General features: G+C 34.6%; 2 protein-coding genes across 2 annotated transcripts; one reads left to right on the top strand and one right to left on the bottom strand.

Moving 5' to 3' along the window:
- Positions 1-4,598: 4,598 nt before the first annotated feature.
- LOC147496791 (GDSL esterase/lipase At5g55050-like) lies at positions 4,599-6,681 on the bottom strand. The gene is made up of 5 exons (XM_086559670.1): positions 6,359-6,681; positions 5,784-5,920; positions 5,416-5,652; positions 4,943-5,195; positions 4,599-4,852 (listed from the first exon to the last, which is right to left on the bottom strand). Exons 1-5 carry the CDS (start codon positions 6,597-6,599, stop codon positions 4,632-4,634), a joined length of 1,089 nt encoding a protein of 362 aa, XP_086415796.1. The 5' UTR covers positions 6,600-6,681; the 3' UTR covers positions 4,599-4,631.
- A 6,125-nt stretch (positions 6,682-12,806) lies between these two features.
- LOC147496790 (uncharacterized) lies at positions 12,807-13,301 on the top strand. Its single transcript, XM_086562665.1, has one exon. The coding sequence runs from the start codon at positions 12,807-12,809 to the stop codon at positions 13,299-13,301; it is 495 nt and encodes a 164-aa protein (XP_086418791.1).
- Positions 13,302-15,489: the final 2,188 nt, after the last annotated feature.

Below are 15,489 nucleotides of genomic sequence, written 5' to 3'. Positions count from 1 at the left end.
AACTTTAATTAAATTAATTTTATTAAATCAATACAACCACTTATATAAAACTTATAGAACAAAAAACTTACCACTTCATACTTTCTACAATACATCTCGCTTGTTATTCTCTCATTTCTTCTTGCTAATGTCTAGACAGTGACACACACACACACACATATAGTTTATCCAATTATTAATTCTTACTAAGCTACTAATTAGAAACTTACCAACTCAATTATAATATTAACAATATCAACTTGGTTTCCTAATACCAACTCATACTTGTTACTCACTCCTATTTATAATTAATAAACCTCTAATTCTAATTTAACCAAATTAGATAGATATCAAATTATTAATTCCAACAACCTTTCTTAATTTGAAATCTAGCAACGAGTACTAAATCTCAATTTAGTAATTCCAACAGCCTCCCTTAAAATTGAGATTTTGGAACGCGGTCATTCCAAAGAACGTCTTCAGCTTGATAACTTATTTGACTTTTAGCGGCTCCATGATGATATATGCTAATTGACATCCTAGTTGATGAAAAACATTAACATCGTACTTACACTTGACTTCCATGTGTTTACTCCTCCTATGAATTTGGAAACTTCCTTATGTCGTTCCGATCTAGACTTGTACTGCTTCAATCTTCGCTTAAACTGATTTTGATTATATATGCTTGCAAACTATTTAATTGAACCAATCTAGATATTGATGGATTATGATAAACACCCAAGACTGTGATATAAACCTCGTAGAAATAATTCATTTTGGTCAATTATGTGTTTATTAAATATGAAATGATTGTATTTTAATGTTTTTACTGGTTTCGGCAGTCAACGTTAAAATTTCAACAGAACCTGTATTTTAGCATGAAATAATATCAAAATATTGTTTCGAGATAAAGTCTTCATATTTGACCCATTAGAAGCTCACCAAGGCCCAATTAAAACCCATTGGAATTTGGGTTTGTTTATTGGACTTGTCCATTAACACATTTTTTTTTTTTAGTAATTAGATTTATTGTACTGTAATTTTAAAGTAGTATAAACAAAAACCCAAAAAAAAAATAATCCTCCTCTCTCCAAACTATTTGAATCTAACTTGATTTCTCTTCCTCTTGTTTGAACGTGTTCGACATCTCTCACTAAAATATTAAACATCAAATTCTCCTTTTATGCTTTCAGTATGTACAATTTGTGATCAGTATGTACAATTTGTGATTAGGTCTACAATAAATGCTCATTCTCACTCCAATGTAATCCTCCTAACCAAATGCGACATGGATATGATGGCTGAAAATTGGTGGAGGGTGTTTTCTTCAAAAGAACTCTTGATACTTTTGTATTATTCCTTGTATTGTAATTTACCTTGGATAAGTAATTCAATTAATATAGTTGGGCTATATGTGTGTTATGTTGGGTTCTTGCTACTTTTTTTGCAAATTGGTCTCTTTATATGTTAATGAAATTATACTTCATATATTTTGAAAACACATACAGGATTTTGTAAAATATTTGGTTAATCCCTTGCAGTTTAGAATCCAAATGAAACATAATACTACTTAAGCAATCGGGAAAACAAACAAAAACAAAACAACGAACCGATTAGCTAGATCTTACTCTAGTCTTAAAAAGAAAAACTAGTGTTTGTAATAATGATCTATTAAAACACAAGTAAATAAATAAAAACAGATCACTCAAAGGATATATTTTTAATTTGGGGAGCAATGAGCTGCACAAAAGCAAATAATATTGTATTAGTTAATTATGACACAAGGAATTGAACTAATGGTAAATGGTGGTATAGATTATGTCCAAGCTAAAAGTATCATGCCGCCAACAACATACAAATAAAAACAAAATTAAAAAGGAGAAAACAAAATCTTACTTGATAATTATTATTATTAATCAGCCAATCTAAAAAGCGTGAAATCCAACATAACAAAAAAACGAACTTTTTGAAACCCTAAAAGAAATAAGAGAAAAAACTTTGTCTCTCAAATACGACTCTCTCAAAATTTGCAGGTCAGCGACAAATCCTTGTGATAGAAGAGAATGTGAGATCTATCTTTTCTATTTCATCAATAGGGTGGGTTTTTATATTGTCTGTTTGGTGATTTTATCGCAACTGTGGTTTATACGGACTTGTTTTGGGGTATGTGGGCGTCTTGCTGAGATTTCCTTTTGTTAATCTTTTTTGGGTTTGTTTTCGGCATTATAAGGTATAATATAGATGTATTTTTGGATTTCTTTACAGGTTTGGACTTTGTTTTCCTCCTGATACCTCACACTTCGTTATATTCTGCTCACACCCACTACTATGAATAACAAATTAGAAGTTTTGTCTTTAGTAGCTACATTGGGTAATCACTTTAGAGATGTGTAAAGAAATGTATGCTCAATTAGTATAAATTTGTTTTAGAATGTTGGAATTTGCAAAAAGATTTTTTATGGTATGCATATTTGAACAATAGCCCTGTTTGAGACTTAACTAGGAGGTCTCACTCATAATAAAATTGGAGGGAGAGGAGTGAGAGGGGCAATGTTCCACTGGGAGAGGTATTTAATCTCTGCTATATGGACGTGGCTATGTTTTTTTCTTTTGGAGGAGCGTGACTATATTTTTGGCTCTAGTTGGTTGATTTTATTTTTAATTTGGTATTGCGTAGCAATCAATCATACAACGCCCGTTTACTATAGTGGGCAATTAAATCCCACTAGTTTGGCCTTAGGTTAAGGCAATTATGCGTGTTGAAAAGACAAGACATAATTAAAATCAAACAATCAAAGAGTATGTTTTTGAACACGCAAAGTTCCTCTAACTTGGGATATTCATATTCCAATAGGCGTGAACAATGATTGTTCATACTCCAATAGGTGTTATTACTGATCATATATTATGTTTAGGTATGCCCAGAATAAGATTGTTCATACTATATACACCGTGTTGTTTCGGTTGGGCCAAACTGTTTATTATTTCACGACAGGGGTATACTTGATCTTTCATATATCCGGTCCTTTGTGATTAAAAAAAATATATAGTTATGAGCTAGAGTTACTTTTTCCCCGGATTTGTCCTTAATAGTCACTTAGAGCATTCCCAATGCAAGTGAAAATAATCCCCCCCTTATCACCGCAACCTCAACACTTATTCACCCTCCTTTCACCGTTTTGGTGAAAAACAAGGTGAAGCTGTGCAATGCAAAAGTAAATAAAATATCTCGGATGGGATGTTAGATTCCGTCTGGAGGCTTTTTGATCCAGATGGAATTTAACATCTCGTCCGGTATTTTGTCTGAAGTTAAAAAAAACCGAAAAAAAATCGAAAAAACACGCGAGATGGAATGAAACATTCCGTCCGAAAAAAAAATCGAAAAAAACACACGAGACGGAATCCAACATCCCGTCAGAAGTTAACAAGTCAGCCACTATCTCGGTGAAAGGTTTCAAATCAACTAGGAACTAAAATCACCAGTTTTTCACCTCTACATTGTACAGCCATTTTCCAACAAAACTGGTGACTATAGTTACAAACCCCTCTTATTCACCTGCATTGCAAATGCTCTTAAACTCATAGAAGTCCCCCACTGAGTTCAGTAAAAAAGTCAACAACAATATATAACTCTTCAAATTTCTCCCTTCCCTATCTCAAATGAAACCAGTACTAATCCTCAAACCTTCAAAAAAAATAAAAAAAAAAAATAAATAAAAAAAATTTAAAAAAAAAAAAAAAAAATGTTCTCGATGATTCGATAAAAATTAGTTACACTAATAAAACCGTGGTTAGAGACAGAACTAAACTTAGAACTAAAACTAGGATTACTCCGTTCACATGGAACTACAAAGAATCTCAAGCTCAATGTTTCTCTTCTCAAACCATTATTAATAAATAATAACGTACGTGGACTGCTCTTCATGTTTTTGCTTCGAACAAGCTAGTTAGAATTTCAGATGTGAAGTTTCGATTTAGTCCCTGGTCTTTCCCTGCATTTAGTGTCGAAATTAGTGGCGTTTATGTCAAATTGAGAGCAAGGAATGTTAGTAAGAAGAGTGGGAAGACGAAGGAGATTCTTTCAAGCGTAGATACCAACTAGTGTTTATAAATTCTGTACAAGTTTGTGGTACAATGACATACGTATTCAAATTATAAAAGCCATATGATTCAAATTATAAAAGCCATATGATTCACTGAAGCAGTTCATTGGGTGATTCTAAGTATACAAGTTTGAGACAAATCCTATATTTACACTAGAGATACAGGATTAACGAGAAAGGTTTTGGTAAGTGACACGTCTTTTCTGGATGTGAAATGGTTCAGTGACACTACTTATATGCTTGACTTGAGTTGTATATGAGGCTATGGGTTTACTTAGGCTTTAGACTATCAAAGGATGGTCCATTTGACAATGTGGTAACTTCAGCGACATAGACAAAGCGATTGTCACTTTAAACTGATGATGATGATATATATATATATATATATATATATATATATATATATATATATATATATATATATATCATCATCATCATCATCAGTTTAAAGTGACAATCGCTTTGTCTATGTCGTTAAATATATCGTGCTTTAAGATGAACTGTGAGCAATCTTCGTTTGTGATGAATATCCTTTTTTGGACCCTCGGATCACAGAGCAACTAGCTGTCTCACATTGACTGGGGACACGTACGGTTGAGAACCGTCGAAAATTGTATCTATAAAGATTTTAACAGTTGCTTCTGTTGGATGGAAGAGATCCCAGAACACATGATCTGTCCTTTTGGGACAGTACTGTGATATGGGGCTGCAAGGAACATCAGCATTAAGGTTTCCTAGTCCACAACAAGCCGCTTTCACTTCAGTAAATCCTGTTAAACGGAAACCCAGAAAAGTGAGGAAAGACTTCGTTTATGACTCTCTTTTAACTTTTTAACAAAGCAGAGCAAAAGAAGTTGTACCATAATTAGCAGGCTTTTGAATGAAGTTGAGCAAGATATTGTAAGAGTCAGAAAAGGCATAGTTAATGTCTTTGAACTCAGTTTTCATTGCCTGCAACATAGACTTAGCACCCTCATTGTATTTATTACACCAGTAATTTGATTCCTCTTTGCAACCACCCCCTGTTTTGTTTTGATTTCTCTGAAATGGACAACATCCTACCGCCGGAATGCCCACCACGAGAAATTTACGCGCTCCAAGGTTATAGAGCCTCTGAAAAATATAATGAAAATAAAAAAAATACTGGGTCTTCTTTCTAATATAAAAATGGTGCAGGATCATTAATAAGCATTGAGAATACTATACACCTATGTTATGCTAAAAATTTCAATATGATAAGACACTAAACTGTAAAAATTCAAGGAATACTTATCCGACAACGCCTTTGTTTCATAGAAGGAAAAATATATGTGAATCAGATGCCTTTTATTACCTTCAAATATCCAGTCATCATGAGTGTCATAGAGTCTACTAACTCCTGAGGAGTAGTGCTTTTGGGCTGGACATCTGATGCTCCAAAGTATTTAAGGATATCATTGCCGCCGATGACAATGGCATAGAGTGACTTAGAGAAGTACTTTTGTGCTTCAACGGTTCCTAGTTGCTCAACCAGATTAGCATATACCGTTGCGTAGTACTCCACCTGCTTGCTGAGGTGAATGGATTGTTTCTGGAATATAAACAGATAGAGTTACTACTAACTAAACAAGACTGAATATATTTTTAGTGTATTTCTATTTAATTTTTCTCCCTAACCAATAATATTTTCTTTGTTAAAGCAAATGAAAAAGAACTGCTTACGAAAAGGCTGTCAGTGGGATCTAAGATTCGAGCTCCACCAGAAGCGAAGCTTACACCACCAAGGAACGCATTGGAATTATTGGAAGCAGATGTTAGGGACAGATAAGGGGGTGAGGAGGGTAAGCCAAGTTTCTCAGCTGCAAAATATTGTAATTTTCATTCAGAGATAAAAATAATTTCGATCTTAACTGCATTTAAACAGAAAAATAGAAATGAAAGAAAAACTCTTTAACGTAAAAACAGCATGCATGACCTTCATTGTTTCGAAATACATGAATGTATATAATGTATTTATGTCTTTATATAATGTCCACAACTATCTAAATTGTCTGTACTTGTTTAATACTTTAATGGAGAGAGAAAAAAAAAACAAATCTCTCTACTTAATTGTATAAGAGATTGTGTTGGCGGGTTTTGGTCACACTACGCTCCAGTAGCAGTAACCGGCCAGTCAGTCAGTCACTAGTCACAAAGTACAAAAAACAGAAAAGATGAGCTAGATAGCTCTATACTGGACCTCTGGCCATATGAAAATGTTAATAATGCAAAATGTAATGATTAATATAGCTATGCACCTAAGAAATCTGCTGCATTCCTTCCATTACTGAACCTTCCAGTTGCTTTTTTACCAGGAAAATCTACACCATTATGGGGAAAATTTGCTTTTGCAATGGAGAGAGTAAGATAATTGTTGTTGCCAACATCTACCAATGAGTCTCCAAACACAAAAACTGCAGGGACCATTTTGGCCGCCATTGAGCAAGTAAAGGTGAAAGTGAAGAATAAAAAGAGAAGTGAGACATAGTGTTGTGCCATGACGAGTTTCCAAGAATCTCTTCCTTTCTCTTTTTTCACTTCTCTCTCTTTCTAATTTCTTGGAGAAATATGAGAACAGATTATGGGTTTTAAAGAAGTGGAATAGGCAGGTCGATCATATGAGTGTCAAAAGAAGTAAGAAAGAATGAAAAACATCCAATGTGATTATTTGCCGTGTGGGCTCAAGCGGGAAAATTAGTGCTTAGCGCCTTAGTCCCATATTCACAATTGAACTGAAAATTGGATGCTTCTGAGTTCTGAAAGGACTACAGGAGTTTCTATCTCAAATTCTCAATGTCTCAACTCTCATGTACGTCTCTTGTAGTCATTGAATCGTTGTCACCCCTCTTTATAGTACTATTCTAATGAAATATTTTTAGCTAGCTTTTAATAGTTTGAAAATGACATTATTGTTTCTTTCACAGACTTAGAATATTTGAAGAATGATCTAGGCTCCACAACGTTCATATCCATTCTCTCCAATGTTTCACCGACTAAGTGTCGTGTTGGGTTTTTGCTATCTACTATCACCTCTCTTTATATTAAAGCAGAGTACATCTTATATGGACAATTTCTTTCCTAGGTAATCATAAGAAGTTTCATAATACAACATGAACTCTTAATCTTAATAAGTTTCCTAATGCAACAAAACTCTAATTATGGGTGCCAATGGATACCCGATTACCCGGAATCGAAACCGAATATTCGGGTTATGGGTCTTAAAAAGTTAGACTCATTTAAAACGGGTCATTAAGAACTGAACCGATAAAGAACTGAATAGCAAAAAACCCATGGGTACCCGAACCGAAACCGGAACCAATTAGTATGATTTCGATATATAAAATTTAGTATTATATTACATTTAAGATAATCAAACTAATACATTATAATATAAAATATGTTTTTTATGTGTAAAAGTTTATTAAATATATATAGCATAATAGTGAATGTGTTGTTAAATGTATATTTTATAACAATACGTTAAACAAGTGTATCATAGATGTTAATAATAATGTCAACGTGTATATTCTGAACTAACTAATATATTTTATATTTATTAACTTATGCACATGTATATTTAAATTGGATACACATGCTTGATATATTGTGGTACACACACTTATTATAAACCAATATGTAGTGTTCATGTTAAAAATTAGTGATGAGATGTAATTGTAAGACGTATGTACTCGTATGTTCAATTTAAAATAAAATGCGAGTTAATACACGTGTACAAATATATGTGTATGCATGTAAAAAAAAACAAATTTTTGGGGTTAGATATTTGATTATTTTAATTTATATATTAAAGCTTGAAATTATCACATGCATGAATAGTAAATATTTTAACGTGTATGATTGATATATGTTCATAGATTGATGTAAATATGATTGTTGATACATCACTAATTATACATAAAATATTATCATGTAAGAAAAGAAAAAAATAAAAATAAAAACAAGTTTTAGTGTTTAAATGATTGAAATTGTTTAATAATCATAATAAATAATAAAGACCCGAATTAGAACTGAAACCGATAAAAAACCGTGGGTTTTGATGGTTTTGGATTGGGTTCTATAATTTTCATACTAAAACCGTTGAGAACCGAAACCGATAGAACCGCATTTTATATTTATTAACTTATGCACATGTATATTTAAATATGATACACATGCTTGATATAGTGTGGTACACGCACTTATTATAAACCAATATGTAGTATTTATGTTAAAAATTAGTGATGAGATGTAATTGTAAGACGCATGTACTCGCATGTTCGATTTAAAATATAATGCGAGTTAATACGGGTGTACAAATATATGTGTATGTACGTAAAATATATCAAGATAACAAATATATGTGATTGCACGTGTACACGATCGAGAGGAAACAAATATATGTGTATGCACGTAAAAAAAAATCAAATTTTTGGGGTTAGATATTTAATTATTTTAATTTCTATATCAAAGCTTGAAATTATCACATGCATGAATGGTAAATGTTTTAACGTATATGATTGATATATGTTTATAGATTGATGTAAATATGATTGTCGATACATCACTAATTATACATAAAATATTATCATGTAAGAAAAGAAAAAAATAAAAATAAAAACAAGTTTTAGTGTTTAAATGATTGAAATTGTTTAATAATCATAATAAATAATAAAGACCCGAATTATAACCGAAACCGATAAAAAAAAACCGTAGGTTTTGATGGTTTTGGGTTGGGTTCTATAATTCTCATACTAAAACCGTTTAGAACCAAAACCGATGGAATCGCAAATAGTAAAACCCAAACCGAAACTGTTAAAACCCGACCCAAAACCGACCCGTTGGTACCCCTAACTCTAATAAGTCAATCAACATCTGACAAGAAAATTTTATACGACTCCAATAAGAAAATATTGCTCAATCAACTCCAAAAACTTATGTTAATAATTATCATTTATTGAATTTCTCACGAAAATTTAAAGGATGTGAATTTTAGAAATGATTCCGGCCATATAGCTGGGTCTAAAACCTTGTCTATATACTAAAGCAGAGACCTCTAATGGAAGATTTTCTCTCTCTCCTACGTGGCACTTTAATATGAGAGTTAGTTTTTTCTCTCTCCTATGTGACACTCTAATATGAAAGATAGTTTTTTCTAATAACCTACAATCCCACATACATGGAACATCTTTGGAGAGTTTGAGTGTATTTCTAATTCTTATATTTATAGAGTTTGAGTATATTTCCAATTCTTATATATTTGATCAAATAAAAAAAAATTGCTAAAAAATATGTGATTTGTAAAAGGTAATTTCATATTACGAATCAAACACTTTTAGTGTTCCAATTCTTATATATTTGATCAAATAAAAAAAAATTGCTAAAAAATAGGTGATTTGTATAAACTAATTCCCTATTACAAATCATACAATTTTAGTGTCTATGATAAAATACTGACTTATTTCAAATATATCCTTAACACGGCCTCGAAACATAGTTAAAAACAATTATACAAAAAATAACATCATAAAATATATAATATAAAATGAAAAAAAAAAAAAAAAAAAAAAAAAAAAACGGCAAAGCAATAATGACAAATATTTTTTTTAAATATAATACTGAATGAAACTAACGTCAAAAAACAATTAATGTGGAACTGAAAACTAGATGCAAATGCATTGAACTAACCTCAAATAATATTTAACGGAAAATCGGAAACTGAATGCAAATGCAAGCATTAAAGTAATCTTAAAAAGTAATTAATAGAAAATTGGAATATGGATACAACTGCATTAAACTAACCTCAAAAAATAATTAACGAAAAATCAAAACTTGGATGCAAATATATCAAACTAACATAAAAAAATAATTGTCATAAAATCGGAAACTGGATGCAAAATGCATTGAGCTAGCCCTCAAAGATTAAAGGGTAATTTTGACTTAACCCCCCACAGATGAGTAGCGGTTTGACTAAACCCCCCATTTTTAAAATCATTTGAGTTTGCCCCCCACTCCGTCAATTTTGTGTGTAACAGACGTTGGTATTTTAGCTATTGACCATTTTACCCTTATGAAATATTGCCCCCCACATTAACACGTTAAACCTAGCTTTGCGAAAACCCCCCAAACGTTGCCATTATTTAATTCTTGCACTCTCTCTCTCGTATTTTACATAATGGCCATTTTGCCCTTATGTTGGGTTTCCCGCCACATTAAAACGTAATACCCATTTGGGAAAACCACCCAAATATTGCCCTAATCTAACTCTCTCTCTCTCTCTCTCTCTCTCTCTCTCTTCTCTCTCTCTCTCTCTCTCTTGATTCTCTCGATCTCTGTATGTGGAGATTACATTTTTGTTTCATTTTTTGTACACACAGTCTCTCTCTCTCTCCTCTCTCTCTCTCTCTCTCTCTCTCTCTGTTGTGTGTTTCTACCCTTTTGTTTTAGGGTTTAGGTTGATTACTTGTAAGGGGAATTCTCATTTTGTTGTATGTTGTAGTTTCAGAGAAAATGGCTGCTTTAAGGTATCGAGTTCTTAGATTGCATATTAATGGTGAATGGAGAGAAGCTACTAGGGATGGTGTTAAGTAATGTGTATATGGGTGGGCATGAACTAATCTGAGAGAGTTAGTTGATGGCGAGAAGGCAAACATGGCAGAATTAGTTGAGTGGATCAAAAACATGTTGACCTGCGAACTGTAACCCTATATTGGAGATTAATTGGAATGACCGAGGAAATCTAAGGCGACTAGTTTCGATGATGATTTGAAGTATATGTGGGTTTATGCAAAAGTCGATAGAAGTGGATACACTAATTTGTATGTGAAAATTACTGAGGTTGAGGAATTGTCGAGTAGTAGTGCTGATGAGGAAGAAGTAAGTGACGATGAGGAAGAAGTAAGTGACGATGATGTTGTAATTGTAGGAGGGAAACAATACAAGAAGGGGATTGAATTTGATCTCGATGAGTGGCCAACTGTGGAAGAAGTTAATAGGATTGTGGACTTAACAAGTGGTTCATGTAAGGGTAGAAAACTTTTAGAGTACAATATTGATGGTAGTGGGTCTCAGCCCCAGACTTTAAGTGGTGAATCACTTGGAGGGGACCATTTGGGTGAGGTGGAAACCCAAACTAGTTGGTCTACTGAAGGAAGACCAGAAAGCTCTAAGTTCCAAAGCAACTCTAAACAGAGTCAAAAGAAAAGTAAGGCAAACTATACTTCCCAAGCCTCTTCTTCTCAAGTTGCAGGTACATCTTCATTTATTGGGTTTACTTCTGAGCTTATTTTTCATTTATTCTTCTTACATATCTCATTACCCCTTATTCATTAGATGAAGTTGTTGATGACTACTTCAACTTGGATTTTCTAAACTTTGGAGTGGATGACCATGCTGCTGGTACTGCTAATGTGACCACTGATAATGGTATATTAATTAGATTGGTTTTAATTTCATATGTAGATGAAACCCAAACTAGTGGAGCACATACAGAAGGGGGTTGATTAAATGTGGATCAAATTGATGCAGAAGAGGCTTACCATAGTGAGTTCTCATCAGATGAAGAATACATACCTGATGCAGTAGAGAGTGATAGTGAAGAAGAACAGTTGGTTGAAGAAAACTTGAGAGGAAATGATAATGTTGTAGATGAAAGGGATGTTGGTAGGATAAATGAGATCTTGGAGAAAACATACAACATACCAACTGATGAAGGAGTGGTTGGGGTTCCAAAATCTTTGAAGTTGGAGGTCATAAAGATCTTTGGAAGGATAGGTATGAGTGTAGGGATTATGTCGGACTTTATGCTATTAGTAATAAGTTTGTTCTTTGAATACACAAGAAATGATAGTAATAAGATTGAATGGAAATGGAAATGCTGATGGTCGTCCCTGGATGATTTATGTGAGGGTGTTACCAAATAAACATACAATGAAGTGTAGGCAGTTGGTGAACACACATACATGTGAGTCTGATAGGGAAGACAAGAATCTAATGGCAAATGCAGTCTGGATAGCAACCAGACTTGAGAAAGAAATGAGGCTTCATTATAGGGTATACACACCTAATGATGTTATGGTGGAAATGATGGATAAGTATCAGGTTAGGATTAAGTATTGGCAAGCTTGGCATGCAAAGAACATGGCAATGGAGAAGATCCATGGTTGTTATGATACTTCTTATGCAAAATTACGAGTTGTGTAGGGACTTTGCAAGCTAACCCCAGGGAAGTGTTGCAAAGCACTCTAGACATGAAAATTTCCATAGTTTTATGACTGTGTGTGTATTGCATTCAAGGCTAGTCTAGATGGTTTTGTGTAAGGTTTGTAGGCCTATGATAGGACTTCGATGGTTGTTTCTTGAGCGGAAAGCATGGAGGTGTCCGCCTATCTATTATTGCATTGGATGGTAACAATGGATTGTTCCTGTTGCTTTTTATTTGTGTATTGCTGAAAATACTGAGAGACATGGACTGATTTTCTAGAGAATATGGCACCACACTTAAATAGGCACCCCTCGAAGTTGACTATTATCTCGACAAAAGAAGAAAAGGATTGTGGTTCGCATTTACAACCTATTTTCCCCCGGTTGTAACCCGGAGGTATTGTTTCGCACACATGGTCAAGAACATGAAAACTAAGTACAGAGGAGTTGAGCTTGAAGCCTGGAGTCCTTGCCAAAACATATTCGAGAGTCGAGTTTACAAAACTGATGGATGAGCTGGAAAAGCTTGACAGTGGAGCAAAAGACTATCTGATGGGTGAAGACCCAAGGTTGTGGGCAAGATCATACTTTGATGAAGTGTGTAAGTCTGATCATTTGTCTAACAACTTTTCAGAAGCATGGAATAGTCATATATTGATGGCTAGGGACAAACCCATTGTCAAAATGATTTCACAAGTGATGATCTTGCAAATGAAGTTATTATATGACAGGAAAGAGAAATGTGAGCTATGGAATGATAATGATTTAGTGCCAAGGGTTAAGGATATTATTATTGACCTTAGCAGCAAAATTGGAAATTTGAATGTGAGTGGTTCAGCAATTGAAGGCACATTTTTAGTGACTAATGTCTTTACTGGAAAATGGTGGAATGTGGACTTAAAGAGACACACATGTGATTGTCATGAATGGCAAGTCACTGGCATTCCTTGCCTTCATGTTGTAGCTGTCATTAAACCAAGGAGGCAACAATGGATTGAGTAAGATCATTGAATTTCTCTTTCTGTGAATCATTTCTGTCTTTATGTGAATCCTTTCTGTCCTGTCTTTCTGTCTTTCTGTTAAAGGGAATTTTGACTTAACCCCCCAAAGTTTGGTAGCGTTTTGACTAAACCCCCCAAAGTTGGATAGCGTTTTGACTAAACCCCCCATTTTAAAAATCATTTATGTCCTGTCTTTCTATGAATAATTTTTGTGAATAATTTCTGCTATACTGTGGAATCATTTATGTCTTTTTTGTGAATCATTTTTGTCTGTCTTTCTGTGAAGGGGTCATTTCTATCTTCTTCTTTCTGTGAGTCATTTATGTGAATCATTTCTGTCTTTCTGTGAATCATTATACCTCCATTTGTGTTGTTTTAGGTATTGTAGCCCTTATTTCTCTGCAGCAACTTACAAAAGAGCTTGTGCTGGTCACATTGTACCTTACTTGCATGAAGATGAATGGCCTATTGTAAGTAAAGTTGCACTCCATTTCATGTTTGGTATTATAGTTGTAGTATGTTATCTGATAGTAGTGTGTTTGTAACAGCCTACTCAAGAAGAGTATATCTATCCACCAATCAGACAAAGACAGCCTGGCAGGCCAAGGGTGAATAGAAGAAGAGGTGCAGATGAATCTAACGAAGTAAGGTGTTCAAGGTGCCAAGTTTATGGGCATAATGCCAGAGGTTGTCAAGGAGGTCAGGTGGGAGATAATGTCAATGCAGAAGCCACTGCCATTGCAGCTGCTGCCAGAGAATCTCATAGAGGAAGAGGAAGGCCTGGGAGACCAAGAACAAGGCCACTCCCAAACCCCTTTCTTCTCAGACCAATCAATGCACAAGATGGGAGTCAAGTTGCTGAAGGTGATTTGCCAGCAAGAGGTAGAGGCAGAGGTGGTAGAGGCAGAGGTGGTAGGGGTAGGGGTACAAGTGGTGAGGATGAGAGCCAACTGCCCACAAGTGAATATGGGAGTGAAGTTGTTGAAGGTGATTTGCCAGCAAGAGGTAGAGGCAGAGGTGTTAGAGGTAGGGGTAGGGGTACAAGTGGTGAGGATGAGAGCCAAGTGACTGCAAGTGAAGATGGGAGTCAACTGCCTGCAAGTGGGAGAGGAAGTAGAGGTGGTAGAAGCAGGAGTAGGGGTAGGGGGAGAAATGCTACAGATGGGAGCCAAGAGGGGACTGCAAGTGAGGATGGGGGTGGAAGAGGCAGAGGCAGAGGAGGTGCTAGGGGTAGGAGGAGGGGGGGAAATGTTTCTAATCAAGACCATCTATCTGAACTTTTATTTGGAAGTTCACAAGGTCCACAACCTAGCCAGTCTGAACCTATTCAAACTCAAGAAAGTGTTGCTCCATTGAGGCCAGCCCTGAACATACCTACAATGCCACCAATGCCACCTCCAAGAAAGAGGTCCAGGAAGGGTACAACATCCTCTCAAGCTTCTTCACAGGCAGAGTCTTGACTACATTAATGCTATGTTTTTATGGGGTTTTGTAAGTGTTGTGTTATGGATTTGTTGTAAGACTGAGGTTAACTTAAGTGTTATGTGTAAGACTTCAATGATTTCTTTGTAAGACTTAATGATTTGTGTAAAATGTACTTGATTTGTTGTGTCGGACTGAGTCAAGTGCTATGTAAAATGTACTTGATTTGTTATTCTATTAAGTGTTAGAGAAGTGTTATGTATGCTTAAGTGTTGTGTTATGGATTTGTTGTAAGACTTCAATGACTTAAGTGCTGTGTTTTGATCATTTTAAGGCATGTTTGTTGTTATGCATTTTTTATCATATTAACATGTCAGACTTAAATGTAGACTTGAACACTATGTCAGAATTAAATATAGACTTGAATATGTCCATTACATTAAAATGCTAATTTCCTCACAAGTTCAGTTACATCAGACACATTGCCTTCAATATTCATCTTAATAACACCATCAATACACAACTTAAGTTTCCCCTCCTCTTTAGACTTCTCTTTGTTCTTCACTTCATTCCTTTCTACTTCCACTTCCACAACCTTCCCTTTTGCTTTAGTTGGTACATCTATCCATTTGTAACCGTTGCATCTTGGTGCACTATTACATCTGAGGAATCTCAATCCTTTAGTGTGTTCTTGCCCACTCCAGCGAACCCTCATAGTATCTGGACATCCTAAAACACAGGGATAATCAAGCCAACGACAATCAACC

Source organism: Coptis chinensis, chromosome 5, assembly GCF_015680905.1.
Source record: "Coptis chinensis isolate HL-2020 chromosome 5, ASM1568090v1, whole genome shotgun sequence".
Classification (NCBI taxonomy): Eukaryota; Viridiplantae; Streptophyta; class Magnoliopsida; order Ranunculales; family Ranunculaceae; genus Coptis; species Coptis chinensis.
The sequence above is the reverse complement of the archived record's forward strand: the minus strand, read 5'-3'. Positions and strand labels throughout refer to the sequence as shown.

Excerpts from the sequence above, each read along its gene's own strand:
- LOC147496791 (XM_086559670.1), bottom strand. The coding sequence starts at position 6,599 with ATGGCACAACACTATGTCTCACTTCTCTTTTTATTCTTCACTTTCACC. Across the intron at positions 5,921-6,358 it reads GAATGCAGCAGATTTCTTAG|CTGAGAAACTTGGCTTACCC; the intron begins GTGCATAGCTAT and ends AATATTTTGCAG. Across the intron at positions 5,653-5,783 it reads ATCCCACTGACAGCCTTTTC|AAACAATCCATTCACCTCAG; the intron begins GTAAGCAGTTCT and ends TTTATATTCCAG.
- LOC147496790 (XM_086562665.1), top strand. The coding sequence starts at position 12,807 with ATGGATGAGCTGGAAAAGCTTGACAGTGGAGCAAAAGACTATCTGATG.